This window comes from Rhizopus microsporus, assembly GCF_002708625.1.
Source record: "Rhizopus microsporus ATCC 52813 unplaced genomic scaffold scaffold_10, whole genome shotgun sequence".
Taxonomy (NCBI): domain Eukaryota; kingdom Fungi; phylum Mucoromycota; class Mucoromycetes; order Mucorales; family Rhizopodaceae; genus Rhizopus; species Rhizopus microsporus.
In genome coordinates this window covers 244,082-261,186 of record NW_019671925.1, presented here as the reverse complement: position 1 = coordinate 261,186, position 17,105 = coordinate 244,082, and the positions used below count along the sequence as shown (strand labels likewise).

General features: G+C 38.5%; 6 protein-coding genes across 6 annotated transcripts; 3 read left to right on the top strand and 3 right to left on the bottom strand.

Moving 5' to 3' along the window:
- Window positions 1-919: 919 nt before the first annotated feature.
- On the top strand, window positions 920-2,576 carry RHIMIDRAFT_244111 (NIF-domain-containing protein; the record flags this gene model as incomplete). Its single annotated transcript, XM_023610023.1, has 8 exons — window positions 920-1,199; window positions 1,251-1,282; window positions 1,337-1,405; window positions 1,460-1,576; window positions 1,630-1,734; window positions 1,788-2,043; window positions 2,092-2,471; window positions 2,523-2,576. The coding sequence occupies 8 exons, from the start codon at window positions 920-922 to the stop codon at window positions 2,574-2,576; spliced, it is 1,293 nt and encodes a 430-aa protein (XP_023465330.1).
- Window positions 2,577-5,038: 2,462 nt separating this feature from the next.
- On the top strand, window positions 5,039-5,410 carry RHIMIDRAFT_203606 (fork head transcription factor; the record flags this gene model as incomplete). The annotated part of the gene is made up of 2 exons (XM_023606700.1): window positions 5,039-5,203; window positions 5,297-5,410. Coding segments are annotated over 2 exons (279 nt in total), but the record flags the coding sequence as incomplete, so codon positions are not given.
- RHIMIDRAFT_16695 (uncharacterized protein) lies at window positions 5,289-6,412 on the top strand. Its single transcript, XM_023605758.1, has one exon. The coding sequence runs from the start codon at window positions 5,669-5,671 to the stop codon at window positions 6,344-6,346; it is 678 nt and encodes a 225-aa protein (XP_023465328.1). The 5' UTR covers window positions 5,289-5,668; the 3' UTR covers window positions 6,347-6,412.
- Window position 6,413: 1 nt separating this feature from the next.
- Window positions 6,414-7,362, bottom strand: RHIMIDRAFT_16689 (uncharacterized protein). Its single transcript, XM_023605756.1, has one exon. The coding sequence runs from the start codon at window positions 7,266-7,268 to the stop codon at window positions 6,489-6,491; it is 780 nt and encodes a 259-aa protein (XP_023465327.1). The 5' UTR covers window positions 7,269-7,362; the 3' UTR covers window positions 6,414-6,488.
- Window positions 7,363-7,621: 259 nt separating this feature from the next.
- RHIMIDRAFT_16693 (uncharacterized protein) lies at window positions 7,622-10,617 on the bottom strand. Its single transcript, XM_023605757.1, has 2 exons — window positions 8,169-10,617; window positions 7,622-8,114 (listed from the first exon to the last, which is right to left on the bottom strand). The coding sequence occupies exons 1-2, from the start codon at window positions 10,350-10,352 to the stop codon at window positions 7,914-7,916; spliced, it is 2,385 nt and encodes a 794-aa protein (XP_023465326.1). The 5' UTR covers window positions 10,353-10,617; the 3' UTR covers window positions 7,622-7,913.
- A 389-nt stretch (window positions 10,618-11,006) lies between these two features.
- RHIMIDRAFT_313861 (uncharacterized protein) lies at window positions 11,007-11,559 on the bottom strand. Its single transcript, XM_023614899.1, has one exon. The coding sequence runs from the start codon at window positions 11,527-11,529 to the stop codon at window positions 11,209-11,211; it is 321 nt and encodes a 106-aa protein (XP_023465325.1). The 5' UTR covers window positions 11,530-11,559; the 3' UTR covers window positions 11,007-11,208.
- Between the last annotated feature and the right edge of the window lie 5,546 nt (window positions 11,560-17,105).

Here is a 17,105-nt window from a genome sequence, read left to right as displayed (position 1 = left end):
ACAATGTGAGGCGTCAAATTTGAATGTGACATTTACGTGGCATAATAAGCACGGATGTCTTGAAGGCCTTCTGGATGATCTTCTTCAGAGTCAGCCGGGCGATTACTTTCATGGCTTACTCTAGGTTTGCTTTCATGTATATTCGAACTTTCATGACTTATTTGATGGCTGTTTTCGTGAATTGATGTACGATTGTTTTCATAGGTTGATTTTCGGTTGCTATCATAAACTGACGTACGGTTGCTTCCCTGGATTGATGAACGGTTGTCTTCAGAAGCTATAAAGTGAGGCGCGCAGTCAGTGAACTGTCCTTCTTCAGGACTGTTGAGATCATTGTCTTCGTTATTGTCGTTGTCCCCCATTGTTTGCCTGAGAAAGGATGAGCAACAGAGACAAGTTGTGTATTAAAAGCTAGATTGTAAAAAGAAAAAGACCCCCTGATCAAAAAGAAAATATTTCGCTTTGCTCAATTATTTGAGAACATGAAGAAGTCCATTATTCAATGATAAAGCGTAGCGGTTGTATTTGAAAGATTCTAAAATATGTGGCTTCATGATGCTCTGAGCCATATGTGACTATGGAAAGTAATACTTTGCTCATGCAATATTCTTTGTATTCCTTTTCATTGTCTCGCTTTGCTTTAACTTGATAGTGTATTAGGTAACCATATAATATTGCGCTTTATAAGCCGTTAATTAAATATTGATTATGAGGAAAATATGTCGCACAAATGGGTTGATTCATTGTTTTCCCAACAATCTTCTCTTTCTCCTTATACCACTATCGCCTCGAGAATACAGATCGGGCGGAAGTTGAAAGGATAACCCCGGAAGCGTAACCAGGGGAGTTTAAGCCACTGGTAATTAGCATAATTTAACTCGACATACTTTTTTTTCACTGTTATCTCGTTCCTCTTGAAATGTATAATAGATCAGCAGCTAGATTGCAAAAAACAGCATTCAATTTATTAAGGAGAGGTTACTCAGCAACACCAGAAGAACCTGCTTCCTCTGCTGCCCGTAAGCTTGCTGAGGAAGCATTGGCACAAAAAACCGGTGCTGTCAAGGGAAAAGTCACTCTTCCCAAGGGTGACAAGAAACCTACAAAGGCATCAGGCAGTAAAGACGGTAACATGAAAGAGATTGCCTTAGTAGGCGGCATCTTGACTGGCGGTGCTCTTGGTGGTTTGTTTTATTATGGTAAAATCAGCGCGCAGTATAGACGAATTCTTTGTTCATAGTTTTATTTAGGACGTCCTTTTGAGGGTGAAAGAGAAGAAAAGGTAAGGAAGCATACTAGGATATAACTAGATAACTTATAGGAAATAATTCGATAGTATGCAAACGAAAACGCTTTTACTGCAGCATATAAACGTTGCTTGGACCGATTTAAAGAGTTTCAGCATGTAAGAAGAGCAACAGTGAACCAACTCTTCACCGAAACTGACAGATTGATATAGGAAATGAATAAACCAATGTGGGATAAACTTCTCCCAGAGCCTTTGCCAGAGCCATACCGTAGACCTTATACGCTTGTTATCAACTTGGATGAAACTTTAGTTTATTCTTACTGGGATGTAAGTACACCATGATTTCTTAAAATGAAGTATAACTCATAGACGTAATATAGAAAGAGCATGGATGGCGTCATGCTAAACGACCTGGTGTCGATTATTTCCTTTCGTATCTCTCCCAATTCTATGAAATTGTTGTTTTCACGTCTCAACCTGCAATGGTAAACGAAAAGAAGATGCTTAAAGCGAGATTCTAACTACCTTTCTATAAAAGAATGCTGCTCCTATTTTGGATAAATTAGATCCCTATCAATATGCCATGTACAGACTGTATCGTGATGGTACACGTTATATTGATGGAAAGTACGTCAAGGACTTATCCTACTTGAACCGTGACTTGAGCAAGGTCATCATCATGGATTCCAATCCCGAATCTTTCAGCTTACAGCCTGAAAACGGTATCGCTCTGAAACCCTGGAAGGGGCAAGCTGATGATAAAGGTCTTTTGGAATACATTCCTTTCTTGGAAGGTAAGTAAAGGATGAGATTTTTGAACGAGACTTAACCTTGCCCTACAGCTGTTGCGTTGACAAATCCTCCTGATGTTCGACCCGTGCTGAAGAGTTTTGAAGGAACATATATTCCAGTGGAATGGGCTAAGCGTGAGGAAGAGATGAACAAATTACATCGACTTCAATGGGAAGAAGAACAGGCAAAGAAGAAAACGAAGCGTAATTTGGGATCTCTCCTAACCGGAGGAGCATCCGATGTGACAGAGGGACCTCCACCTACCTACTTGGAGCAAATGAGAAAGCATGTAAGAGAAACTTTCGCAACTGAATTTGAGCAACAAAAGAAGATGCAAGAGGAAGCCATGCAACAAGATATGGAAAAACAAATGGAAATGATGAAGCAAATGAAGATGTCCGTTTGGGATTTAATGACTCAGGCTGCTTCGGTAAGATAAATACAGAATAAACACACTAATGTGCTAATAATGATTTAACAGGGTCAACCTATTATGCCACCTCAGCCTGCAAATGAACAATCCAATCAACAGTAAATAAAATGTATATTGGGGCAAACACTTACTTCCATCTTAATTTCTAAATGTATTAATTCAAGCTGACAACCTTCATACAACATTTTAAGGAATGAAATTGTGCTGTGTGTCTTTTCTATAATCATAAAGGGAAAGCATTAGAGCCGACATTCAAAAAACGAGAAACTAAGTTGACATAAATCCAATAACAAAGGAGAATGGGTGTAAAGAAATTCTGGATATAGATTAGTATGTTTTCATTTAATGACAAAAACTTTGATTATTTAGCAAACATTCAGCTCGGTGATAGAACCATGTACCTTTGTAAACACTTTGAATGTATTACAAACGCGGGTTTGTACTTTTGCTTATTTGCTATAAAACAGCAATATTGTCTTTTAGCATGCCAAGATAACCCTTTCAGCAACACTGTATTAAAAGATGACGCTTGTTAAAGTCAATATCGCTTTTTCATGAAAAATATCATCTGTTTTGAGATTATTTACAAGTATTTACCTAACAAAGTGAAAATGTGAATAACCTAAACAATTAGTGGAATTTTGAAATTGAAAGTTACAATAATAAATAAACCAGTTACCAATGATGCTGTATAAACCTACGGAACCAGTTACTTAAATAAAATTGCATCACACCATCATTAGGAAGACCAAAGACAGTAACAGCTGTCATATCCTTTGTATCCATATTTTACTTATCACACTTCTTGGTAACACTCGATGGTTAAAATATATACACTCTGTATTCCAGAATTCAGAAAAAGAAAAGAAAAAAAGGAAAAAAAGAAACGTTGGCAAGTCGATGGAAAGCAGTTTGTTAATAGTCTTTAGAATTTTCATGAATCTGTAATTATCTGTTTATAGCGATGTGGACCCCTTTTTTTGAATTGTTTAGTGCAGCATGAGTTAAGTGGGTCACCCATGGCCGAAAAAAAAAAAAAAAAAAAAAACTTTGTGTGCATAGATGGGGCCACCTTTATTGTGACACGATCAAGCACGTATTCCGAGCCATCATGGATAGACCTCATTAACGGCTAATTCGGATACTGAGACGAAGTCTTTTAATTTTTATGAACTCTTTCTACATCAATTTTATTGAAGTCACCGAATACCGTCGAGACTACATAAACGCCAAGAAGCACGATGCTGATCAATTTGCAAAGCCCGGCATATGGCGTTAACTTGAGATAAAATTATCGCTATTATTGTTATCTTATGTGTTGTTTAGCTGTAATAAATGATACAAGACAAATATTTCATTGAAAAAGGGACTTATTTTACTGCTGTGCCACACTACTATATTTGTCTTGGCTTTTTTGTTGTAGTTATAATGAAAATTATTCCATCCTGTTCCTCATTTCAAATTGTATTACAAAGCACCCAACAAAGTATAAATTGATATTTGTGTTAAACAAGAGTATAATTGATCGTCACGGAATAAGGATAAACAACGCTTTTTTGTTACCATGGATATAAAGTTTAATAAGTGATATCTTTAAGGCAAAAAATCACGGGAAGCATTAGTTGGACGCATGAATTTTAAGTCGGATGTCATGTGTTTTCTTGGTAACAAGTTATTAAAATAAAGCATTCCCAATCAAACATGAAACACTTTGGGTTATCCCAAATAGGAAATATGGAATCTAGTCAGTCCGTTTTTGAACACAAAAAAGCAAAGACCAATAGGTAAACTATATCTGACCATTTAAGGTAAGGTAGTGCTGTCACTTTCTGAAAAGGTTGAGAATTTTTTTTCTTGAATACACAAAACTCAAATTTTGTTCAAATTTAGTAAAATTAAAAGTTATATTGGTAACCACCTGCCCTTTTATTCTTTCGGAACTTATCCCGTTGCTATAGAAATACGTAATGTGGACAGGGAACATCTTAAGATCAGGAACCATCCTTTTTGATAGGCAATTGTACAAAATTGACAACATGGCAAAATGATGATACTTGTAGTCATGGCGATAAAGATAAAGTTGTAGTTGGTAGTCTTTATTTCAAAACAGAGAAAGAAAAGGGGAAAGAGCGAGAGCAAGAAAGAGAGAGATAACCAGCCTAAATGCGCGCCAAAATAAAGTTTACACTGCATATTGAAATCCTTCGAATATATCCTTCTTTACCTTCCTTACAGCTTAGCCCGTTTGCTGTAATATAAACAGATTTATATATTAGTGTAATTGCTTTATTAATCCACGTCATTACTATCATTTGCACCACCTGATATTTGTTCACCCCTTTTTATAGCCTCTTGCTTTTTTCTGCTTTTCTTTTCTTTTTTTTTTTTGTAACTTGTCTCTTTTATATATATTACTTATGCAATCATACATGATACCCAGAAGCATACCCTCCCCAACTTTTAAACCTCGTAAATCAGATATCTCTGCTGGCACACCTTGGATGCAATCATCTCCTTGTTCAGAAAATACAAAGCCAACCAAAACCTCTCTTGCAGTATCTGATATGAAAGTAGAAAAGAACACGGAAGGAAAGCCACCTTACTCGTACGCTACCTTGATTAAATATGCTATCGAACGAAGTCCTGGAAACAAGTTAACCCTAAGCCAAATATACCAGTGGGTGATTGATCACTACCCATACTACGCATCAGCCGGTTCCGGTTGGAAGGTATGTATAAATCACTTGGGGTGTAACCAACGGAACAGCCTCAATTACTCCTCGCAGGGTTCAGTGTAACTAATAAGCCTCTTTTATATTTAGAATTCAATTAGACATAACTTATCTTTGAACAAGAGTTTTGTTCGTGTCCCTCGTCCAGTGAATGAACCAGGCAAAGGCTCTTATTGGACTGTAGATCAATATGCTCAACTCAATGATACTAAAATCAAATCTAATCACCGTGGCAAAAGACCCGCACCTGAACTTAGCCGAACCTTCAGTGACCCTTGGCCAACTGCTCGCAGATCTCTGTCTACTGATGCAGGACCAATTCGTAACTATGGATACTGTCTTCATCCATATGCCTATGATAGGTCCTACCCCTATCCTTCCTATCACCGCTATCCACAAGAGGCTTCTTGGTTGCCTGCTAGACACAACTCCACAGTGACCTACTCTCTCCCTCCCTCAGCAATGACAAATCTCAAGAACTACGAAAACTTTTATGATGTGCGCTCAAACTATACATCCAATACCCTATTTTACCCACACAGGCAGTCATGTCCAGATTTGACCAATATTACCTATCCTGAAACAGATGCTGTCCCTAACTTTTGCCTCCGTGAACCTACCGATGTATCACCATCATGTGATAAGGTGCTGTACAATAGTAACCAATCAGACATCCTGAAGAATACCCCATTCGATTACAACCAATCTAATGATACCAAATTAGTCGATCAATCCAACTTCTATCAACAAGGTGCAAACTTGCCTTCACCTATCGCATCACCCATCAACATGTCTTCACCCATCGACAACAACAGTAACAACTACATCAGTGATTGCTTAACATCATCTTCTTCACCTCTTGTTATCACTAACCACAGCTCACCTATTGAGGATGCATTAAAGTCACCCTATTATAACCCTTTAAACTATCTTGACATGGTGCCTCAATCACAGGAAGCATCATCCGAAAGCCTGGGGTCATCTTGTTCCTCTTCACCTCAACCATCATCTGGTCTAGGAAAGCCATTCACAGAATCTCCAAAGTTCCTGCAATTCATGTCTGATAAAGATACCATCAAAAGTCAACAAGAGCACAACATGATTTCTACAGACGGTAGATTTGAATTTCAAGCATTGTAAAACATCATATACACATACACACACATACATTATACTTCAAACAAGTGCAAGCAACATTCATACCTAATGTATTTCTTCAAAAAAAAAAACTCTTTTATGCATATTTAAATAAAAATATATATCCATTGCTGTTTCTTTATATTTATTCCACAACCCAAACATGACTTGACTTTCTTTTTGTTGTCCACTCTTTTAGTAAACACAAAAGTGCTAATCCATCTACTGGTTCAAAATTGGAAGAGCCTAACGATTTTACTATCTGCTTATGTACATTCTGCTCAAACAGGCTGTCTATGGCTAGCACAACAACCTTACACTTTGCTCGTGACAGGGTAACATTCCATCTTCTGAAATCGACTAAAAAGTCATTTCTGTAATCATTCAACTTGCACACATAACAAGCAATAATCAAATCGCTCTCTTGTCCTTGCATCTTATCCACAGTACCAACCAATATCTTGGCTGAAACATGATTAAGCCTTCTTTTGATCGCAACGCATTGTTTCACATAGGGGGCAATAACCATGACCTTGGGCGCATCTTGTCGGACAGGCAACGGTGATTCTTTTAGGGAGCCCAAATAGGCATCTACTAGTTTGCGGACAATATTTGCTTCTACTTCCTGCATCTGAGACATCAAATATACAGGAACTTGTACGTTCACCAACGAAATCGCACGTGAAGGATCCAGAATAGACCTTACCAGATCGTCTTTCATATCTTTTTCTCGCAGCTTGAGTTTCCTTTCTGGGTTACGTGAGATGAGGTCGGGTCCATATACCAATTTAAAGAATCTATTCATTTCATCATTCATGCGCCAGTTATCTTTCAGCTGCAATGTATTCGGACCAAAATCGTTCACAGAATCCTTCTGCAGAAGGAATGCACGAGTACTTATTGCATCATTATGTTCTGTCCTCATCAAGCACTGTTGAATGGAACCGTATAAAAGAGGATCTTTGACAGATACGGTTAGTTTAGAATAGTCGTTTGCCAAAATTGGACCCAGTTGCTAGATGATGCATGTGAGTGGCGATAGGAAAAAAAGATATGCATCTTACCATATGATCTCCTGCAACAATGAGTCTGCAGCGTGGAAACGAAAGGCATCTAATTGCCAGTAGTGCATCAGATACAAGCAGCTGAGAACCTTCATCGATAAGCATCATTCTGCACCCCTTAAATGATTTCCAGTTATCTTTAATGTTATTCCAGCTGTAAACAGTGGCACCCATGACAAACACTCTTATTCCGGATTCTTTCTTCAACTTGTTCACGACAGTGAGTGATTCTCTCCATTTGACGTACTTGATATTTGACTCTCTGTCTTCGTTTGTATCGTATGTGACAAAAATAATAGAAAATAAATCCTCAAGTCCGTGCTGCTTCTGTATGTCTTCTATACGCTTCAAAAGGTTTAATATCGAGGTATTGGTGAACGCGGTGACGCCAATCATCAGATCTGTTAATCCATTACATCTGACAAAGTGGAGGACATACCAGTTGATAAATCTGGATAAAAACTCTGTTTTACCAGATCCCTTGGGGTCATGTAGTTTAGTTTCTATTAATATATCCAAACAAGGAAACTTACAGGAGGTCCCCAGATGATCTGCAGACGCCTTTGGATGATGCTGGTGGCAATTGCCTTTTGAGATAATGACATGTTGAATGTATTGAGTGATTCTTGTGTCTCCGATGATGAATTGAATCCAATATCATCAAATGCATTCTCCCTTGACCATTCATTCGGATCATTTAAGAGATCCTACATGTGTAACTTTAGTAAACACTATTAAGTAATATTATGATTGTAGCCTACGATAATATCCATAAATTCATCCTCTTTATCTATTCTTGTTATTGCATCTAGGCATTTCTGGGTAGTAAAGTCTGTGTATCGTTTATATAAGCGATACTTTGGAGCAGGCTTTCCGAGTGTGCCGAGCTTTGTCAGCGTTAGCTTTCTTTCATCAATATCTACATATGATATATTCACACAAGTAATTCCCTTCTTTTTGTATTTTGAAGTGTTCATGTGTAGTAAGTGCGAATATCGAGCAACTTCAATAATATCCTGATAATTATCAGGAACAAGGATATACTGGTGCCAGTCATTAAGGACAAGGCGGTCCAAATTTTCCTTCAAATCACGTCCATCACCTGTATCAATGACCTCAAACTGAAGGCTAACTTCAAACTTGCTTAGTCTGTGCTCTGATTTGAAACCAAGAATCAGGCTTGATGATGGTTGAAACATTCTAAGACCTCTTAGCATATCCAAGTCAGCAATAGGATCCCTTCGACATGTGTTGCATGCGGAAATACATTCGAGTTGTTTAAAGTATGTGAGTTTGGCAAGGATAGGGTGATTAAAGTATCTAGTTTCTGGCCATTTGAACGGAATACACGGAAGAGGGAATAGCTCTATGCAGTTCGATTCCATATATTCATTTGCCAGCATCCAATACGTCTCCATGACCGCATGAAGCCAGTTGAGTTGGTCAAGTAATTGCTGAACAACAAGTTGAACAACTCGCTCACCGTTTGAGCCATTTTTCTCCCTTTTTAACCATTGTTTATGAATGCTCTCATCGTAAAGTGAGTCCAAAGAAGCGCCTTCTTTTCTGTATGCACTTGCCATCCATTCTACAGCATCAGATAATTCATAACATACTGACGCAGGGAGGGCAATATTTTGTTCAAGTAGGTTTTCAATGCTAACAAACCGTTCAACTCCAGCTGACTTTTGACCCTCATCCATGCATGGAAAGGCTATCGGAGTGGAAAGGCCAAGGAGATCGACGCCTTGGAACAAAGTTACTAGACACTTGGCAGCAGCTTCAAGTATTTCTACTCTTCTCTTGTTCTGTAATGACTCCAGGTGCTTTCCTTTAGAAGCAATCAAGTTATATAAAAACGAGCCTATGGCATCTCTTGCTTTATTGTTGTACACGTAGAATAAACAGCGCGATCTTCGTCTGTCCATAAAATTGAGTAGTGTTGATAAATGACCAATGAATTTATCAGTAAAGCTGCAGTAAGCAGCATTGTCTTTATCGTCATCTAACTGGTAAGCACTAGCATTAACGCAAAAGGAGAACGAATCCTGTAAGAACACGCCTTCTTCAAAATCAAATACATGAAAGGCATAAGCGTAAGGCTTTCGAGAATAAGTATCCACTAGGAGCGAGGTATAGATGGCATGATCAACGTCTTTGGCAGTAGAAGTGGTGGCGTATCCAAGAAAGATTGGTTTTTTGCTTTCGTAAGACTGAATATATTGCTGAATATTTGTCATATCTCGAGTACGACCATGTTCATGAAGGTTCATGTTTTGGAACAATCCAGAAAGGTCTTCAATATCTTCAGGCGTGTTTTCTCGGATCATACTAAGCTTCTCCTGATTCATATAAGGCAGCTGTTTCACAGTCCCCTTTGCGTCCTCTTTGCACTGTGCATAGAAGGGGCAAGCAGAGCACTTCTTCCCTAGATTCCATTCTGGTTTACTGCTTTTGAGGATATCGATCAGTTTCTTTTTATAGAACAGTTTAATTTTGCCCATGACTAAATCAATACGAAACATTTGCGGCTTCTCCATATCGTTCGGTAACCACACACCACCTAACGCGTCTACTTCTAGATCTGGAATGTCTCTGATGAGATAACCTATCAAAAATGCATACGAGACGACTTGAAACTGGTGTGTACTTGACATGTTATTGGATGACTTTGCATCAATAATAAGAATTTTTTTGATTTTGGTTGCAGGATCTTCTTTGATATATAAAAAGTCTGGAATAAAGTTTCGTATTCTATACGTCTCGGCATCACCAATAACATCTGTATAGAATTCTTCGGGGAGGCTAAATCTCAGCTGATACAAATATTGACCGTGTTTAGCTTCTCTTAAGGCTTTCATGAAATCAGTAGTGTCTGTGTGATTGACAATGGATGATTTATGCATTTCAAAAAGCCGTTCTTCAAAGACCATGCCTCGTTTCATGTGTAAGCTCTTGGATGAAATTTCAAAGCTCTGTTCATTATTTGGTTGAGGCTTTGAAAGCAAGTAGTAATGCTTCTCGCAGTCGTAAAAGCTGCCACTGGCCAGAGCTGAAATGGAAAACTTTGGAATGACTTGAACTGACTAACAAAAGTAAACTTTGTATAAGACAGAAAAGTATTTGAAGAGTGAAGCCTTTTTATTATTTTTTACTTGTTTGATCATTAGCCGAATGAGAGACTAAAGAAAAAGAAGAGAAAAGGAAAAGATGACAGCATAGTCAAAGTAATACAAACTAGAATGCTTATTTAGTAAATGGCTTTTTAAATATCCCTTTCAGTATGCTTATTGTCATCAGTGCTGCTTTGGCTTGGATCTGCTGTATTTTCACGCTCCAAACACTTGCTTTATTTGTCTATCGATTCCAAACTTTTGTTGATACAGTCTTTTATTGCCTTGACAACTGAACTTGATATATTTTCATCTTCATCTACTACATTTTCGATTAATCTTTTCATATCCTCAAGAGCTGAGTATTATTAATGTTATTAGCGTCATTATTTATCAATCTTGTCAGCATTCTTATTTTTATTTTTATCAGATGAGTTAGAGAAATGTAAAGCAGAATGCGTATGCTTTACTGTAAGATATAGAGTATTATGATGATTTATATCAAAAGCATCAATAACTACTACGTTTTCTGGCTCTCCTTTCTTAGATCAGCCTTGATCTCTTACAGTGTGCAAGTTAAGCTCAGATTCATCAATAAAAAAAAAAAGCAGCTATGTGTAAACTGAAGCCTGAGTCAACTAATCAGGTCTTTTATTTTATTGTATCTATTTATCTGCACAATATTTGTTTAATGATAAATTGGGCCTACAGTACAACGACCGTTGACAACGACACCACTGACTATTTTGGAATATGTGCAGCTCTTGATTTCGACATAGGCAACCTTTCCAGGAGTATAAACACCAGTGATATGACTGTCTCTATTAATGTTGATGCGACAGTTTCCGTTGATCTTGTTGCTGTAACCAGAGCCAAAGCGAATCAAGCGACAATCACTAGCCCATTCAACATTTCCACTGCATCCGTCAACATTATTAACGCTGACCTTACAGTACGGTATAGGACAAATGTTGCGTCCACAGGATATTCCACGGCTGTAAGTTTTCATGCTGATAGAGCCTGCCTTTACTTGAGCGATAATAAAGGTAACATAGACTAAAAGTAAAAGACAAAAGGATTTCATATCATTTGGGATAATTGCTTTGATATCGAGATAAATAAAGTGCCGATCCGATCTTAGATATTTATACTAAATGATCTACTGACCAATGGATATGCAATCATCCAAGAATTCCTAGAACTCCAACAAGTCGTACTCTCGGTAGCACACGTTCTACTTGTGCAGATCGTATTTTTTATTAAACTTCGTGTAACACAGAACATGAGTCCTGCAACAGACATACCATATTTTCACTCCAACTTTCCGGTCAAAGCGGATAATTTCACAGTTTGTTTTAATCTATGGCAATTAAATGAATCCATTACCCATTTCAGTACCCAGCTTCTTGATGGGAATATAACAGAAGAGTATGTAGCTTCTTACAGTGAAGAGAAGAGTGAACTTGTCGACGCTAGCCTTGACATTGGGCGCATTTGGAGAAAACACATATTACAAAGGACGTAAAGAGGAGGAAGAGAATTACCAGGAACACATAAGTTTACTTCCTTTTTGGGCAGGACACATCAACGTGTAACAGCATATCCAGTTCTATCTCTACTCTGCTTGAGCTTTAACATTTTGGGTGTAAAGAAAGAAAATAAACCAATGTGTCTCGCCTAAAGAGGAAGGTGATTTTTTACATGTTCCGTTTAAAAAGGTAATTTCTTTTCTATTTAAATTTTTATGAATAAAAGAATAGGCAGTGCTTGGTTCTTAGCTAGGCTTAATAGTACCATTATATCTTACGTATATCGTCGTATTAATACAATGCTTTTGGTGAAATAGCTAAGTCGAATATATATATATAGAACCGGAAAAGATGAAAGCACGTTTTTCAAGGCTGCTTCTGCAAAGTAATACAGTGAGAACAGTGCTCTCAGGTCTGGTATTCTCTTGGACCCAAGGCTGACTATTATATGCTCAATATTAACTGAATCAGCTTCAACATATCACAATTATCTCTACTATCCATCTACATGCTCAGAAGCTCCTCAAATGGCTTAAACGGTTCCTTCAGCTTCACTTTTTATGGCTCAGTTTATCCCTTCTCCCTTTACTTTTTTTTACCCTTGTTTCCAAAGCGATTTTTCCATAGCATCAACGTTCCAAGGGATTGATCTGGTTCGGGTGGGCATTTTAGTAGTATTTTATTTTTATTTGCTTGAATTAACAAGTACATGCTTTTTATTTTTTTTAATTGACTAATGATAAGGGGAACGTTATCATTGAGCTATGGTGAGGCTAACCTTTCTTTTTTTTTTTCAACCTTCTTATCGGCTATGTTTTCAAAGTAAGCTGCTGGCAAGGTCGGGAATTTTAAATGTTCAAAGCTAGTTGATGCTAGCACGCATGCAGTTTGTGCACCTTTGATATCAAGTACATATCGTCTAATTGGCCAAGCAAATTCAACAGCCCAGATTTTTTCAATGGTATGTCCATTGAGACAATTTCTGTAAACATATACATCTTTTCAAACGCTAGATTCATGGCTAGCCATGTAATGGAAGGACTTAAAACACGAAAGAAAGCCAATTTACCATGTAGTTAGATTTTACTATTATTATTTTACCTGCAGCTTGAAATTCAAGAACAGTCTTCAAATTAAATTTATCTATAACATCCTTTGAAAATATCACCACTCTGTAGAAACTACTGATCAAGAAAGCTGGTGAAATACTTTTGCTGGGTTTGATCTCGCCATAAACATTCGTGTAGCTGTAGTTATACACTCTTTCCGGAAAGTAAATTCGCCTGTGACCGAAAATAAATGCACCCAATGGTGAGAACAAAAATCATATTGTATGAAATGTAAATTCGCCGTTATCAAGAATATTTTCGTAGTATCAGCCCTGACATCCATGGAGATACTGTATTTCCAAATTGAGATGTCGTATTGAAACCGTTGTAATGTTATCAGAGTAATAACAAATACAAAAAGAATATGGCTCACTATCTCATTTGACAGTAATATTAACAGGTGGGCTGGCTTGGAGTTGAAATTAACTTAATATTAGAAATAGTCCCTCTTTAGTCTCTTTGTAAAAGTTTAAATTCTTTATTCGGTTTTTCCATGAAATCAGAAGAACATGTAGTCATATTTGGCAATGCATATTCTTGAATGATCACGAAGCAGATTGCTTCTATTTGACATGATTTCTTTATCTTAGGTACCTGATCCTAAAACTTGTTTGAAAGAAAAGCATATAAAAACCCATTTTAATTGAGTCCTTTTTTTGCTTCTTTACAGCAGTTATCAAGTGTCCCTCTGAGTGTTCAAAGATTCACCAATCAAAACTAGCCTGTCCTCATGGCCCTTGCTCTGACTAGCTTGTCCCGCCCTCTCTGCTCTCTGGCATGTATCTGGAACGTTCCCCAATAGTTTCTTCTGACGCCCTGGGTTCTCTCTGTCCTCCGTTCCTTTTTTTTGTTTAAACTTCTCCTGGATAGTTATCGCTACCCTCCCCAGAATGCACCTTGGTGGTAAGTAAAACTAATATTAGGATATGTGCTCTAATACTAACATACTCTTTCTCTCTTTTTCTACATATACCCATTATCTCTCTCTCTTTTGATATAATGTCGCTTTATTCAAACGTGTTTTTCTTTGTCGTCTTTTTACGAAAATAATTTTTTTATTTTACGACAATATTTTATAAAATTAACGTCAATAATTAATAAAAATACAGTATGCTTCGTATATGTCAACCTTGTAATCCGGCCGATTTTTATTTGAAGTATATTGTTCATCTGCTGTACGGTTAATCAGTCTTTTATTTACAATTAAAGCCTCAAGTGGGCGCACGATAATAATATATCTTCTTCGCCCGAGGCAGATCAAAAAAGAATGAAGAATGGGTATCTAAAAAAAAACCCTTATGAGATCAAGGGTAAAAAAGTTATTGAAGAAATGATGTTGGGGCAAGTGTAAGATACACTAGTGAGGGCAACGAGGGAGCCAATCGAGGAGCTTTTGCCCAAGGTGTGGGGGCGGAGAAGGTGGACACTTCTGATGATGGAGGTAGTCGAGTTCATGAAGAAGAGTGCAGATAGCTGGCCAACGAATGGCCCATGGGAGAGTGGCTTGAAAGGAGCGTGGTTTCATCTGCTATACGGTTAAACAATCTTTTATCACTCTAATATTATGATTCTATGGCCATCGTTCGTCATTTTGGGAAGCCATCTTTGTTTATCACCTTTACGGCCAATCCCAAGTGGGCAGAAATCACCAATGAGCTCCTCCCTGGTCAAGTTGCCTTTGACAGACCCGATTTGATAGCGAGAGTGTTCAACTTGAAAGTTCGTCACTTTTTAAACGACTTGAAAAAGAAGAATATCTTTGGTCGATATAAGGGATTGGTTCGTACCATTGAGTACCAAAAACGAGGTTTGTCTCACATGCACCTCTTATTGTTCTTAGATCCTGAAGATAATTTTCACGATGCTGACAAAGTTGATGAGATTATCTGTGCAGAAATCCCTGATAAGACGAACGATCCAGAGCTGTTTGAAATTGTAACCTCCTGCATGTTACATGGCCCATGTGGTGAAATTAATCCTGGCAGTCCATGTATGGTACAGGGCGCACAAGGGTTAATGGTTTGCTCGAAGCGGTTTCCAAAACCATTTCAGGATGAGACCACCTTTCCTGAGAATGGCTATCCTCTTTATCGTCGTAGACGAATTGCAGCAGAGGAGCAAAACAATTTCTTTTACTCTGTCAGACCACGCGGAAGAGTAGGTGCTGACTTTGTTATGGATAACCGTTGGGTTGTTTCATACAATCCATACCTTACAAAGAAATACAAAGCACACATCAACGTTGAAGTTTGTACTGGTATCGAAGCCGTCAAATATATTAACAAGTATGTCTACAAAGGATCGGACAGAACCACGTTGGAGATCGAGGATACAGAAGATGAAATCAAAAAGTACCTTCACTCCAGGTATATTGGGCCCTCTGAAGCTGTATGGAACCTCTTTCAATTCAAGACGCATGAGGAAGATCCCACAGTAATTAGCCTGCAGGTACATTTACCGGGTCAGCAAGCTGTCTATTTCCCTTCTGAGGCATCAGCAGCAGAGATTTCAAGAATTCTCGAAAGAAATATGACAACCCTGATGGCCTTCTTTGACTATAATGCAAGGAACGAGGATGGTAGACAATATCTCTACCAGGAGTTTCCTCAGCATTTTGTCTTTGACGAAAAAAGAAAGAAATGGCACCCTCGCCAGCGAGGCTTTGCCATTGGCAGAATGTACCACTGCAGTCCTATCTCCGGAGAGAGGTATTACCTTCGTCTTCTCTTCACCAGCGTACGTGGTCCCAAGTCTTTTGAGGATATTAGGACAGTCAATGGGGTTATATATGCGACATTTAGAGAAGCTTGCGTCGCTCTTCATTTGATCGAAGGCGACAGAGAATGGGATCGATGCTTTGCTGAAGCACGATTGTTTGCTACCGGAGGTGATTTGCGTAGACTTTTTGTCACTGCATTGTTACAAGGTCAGTTAAGCAACCCTTCAGCACTCTGGAACAGTTACCGTGATGATATGTGTGACGACCTATCGCATAGGCTTTTAAGCCTACTAGGTGATGATTTCGCAGTACACCTTCTGAATCAAGCATTCCAGCATGAGAGCCCAGCTGCAGATTACGGCCTGTATCTATTGCAGAGAAAGCTCAAAGAGAACGGGAAAAGCCTCCAGATATTCAACCTGCCTGAACCTCTCTGTGATTGGCAATCCTTGCTCGAGAGCAGTGATGACAACCAAATCGAAGTCAACCCTCTCATAAGAAGAGCACTGATATTTGACTCTGAACAAGTCCTGATCGAGTTCAACAGAATGCATAGCCAGCTCAACCAACAGCAGAAGCACGTCTTTGATACTATCACCAGCAAGATTGAGTCTGATACTAGAAACAGCCAATTCTTCCTGCAAGGCCCTGCCGGTACAGGCAAAACATTCGTTTATAACACTCTCTGTAATTATTACAAGAGTAAAAATGAAATCGTCCTTTGCGTTGCTTCCTCTGGGATCGCTGCGCTTCTCCTTCCGGATGGCCAAACATCCCATTCATTGTTCAAGATTCCTTTGTCCATAGATGAATGCTCCACTTGCAGCATCCGAAAGGATAGCAGCCTAGCGGAAATTATCAGACGGGCCAAGTTAATCATTTGGGATGAGGTGCCAATGCAGCACAAGTATTGCTTTGAAGCTGTTCATCGCACCTTTCAAGACATCTGCGATGATCCTGATGAGCTCTATTTGTTTGGAGGAAAGCCTGTTGTCCTTGGTGGTGATTTTGCCCAAATTCCGCCAGTGGTCCGAAGGGGTAACAGGGCTGACACTGTCAGTGCTTCCATTAGACAGTCATTCTTATGGCCAAGGCTTCATCTCTTGAGACTCACTCAGAACATGCGCCTAACAAGTCTTCTGAATGAAAATGACACTGCATTTGCAAGATTTTTGGCAGACATGTCCTACAACAGTAGCCTTCAAGGCAATATCGTCCTTCCTTCATT

Excerpts from the sequence above, each read along its gene's own strand:
- RHIMIDRAFT_16693 (XM_023605757.1), bottom strand. The coding sequence starts at position 10,352 with ATGAAACGAGGCATGGTCTTTGAAGAACGGCTTTTTGAAATGCATAAA. Across the intron at positions 8,115-8,168 it reads ATGAATTTATGGATATTATC|GATCTCTTAAATGATCCGAA; the intron begins GTAGGCTACAAT and ends TTACACATGTAG.
- RHIMIDRAFT_16689 (XM_023605756.1), bottom strand. The coding sequence starts at position 7,268 with ATGAGGACAGAACATAATGATGCAATAAGTACTCGTGCATTCCTTCTG.
- RHIMIDRAFT_313861 (XM_023614899.1), bottom strand. The coding sequence starts at position 11,529 with ATGAAAACTTACAGCCGTGGAATATCCTGTGGACGCAACATTTGTCCT.
- RHIMIDRAFT_16695 (XM_023605758.1), top strand. The coding sequence starts at position 5,669 with ATGACAAATCTCAAGAACTACGAAAACTTTTATGATGTGCGCTCAAAC.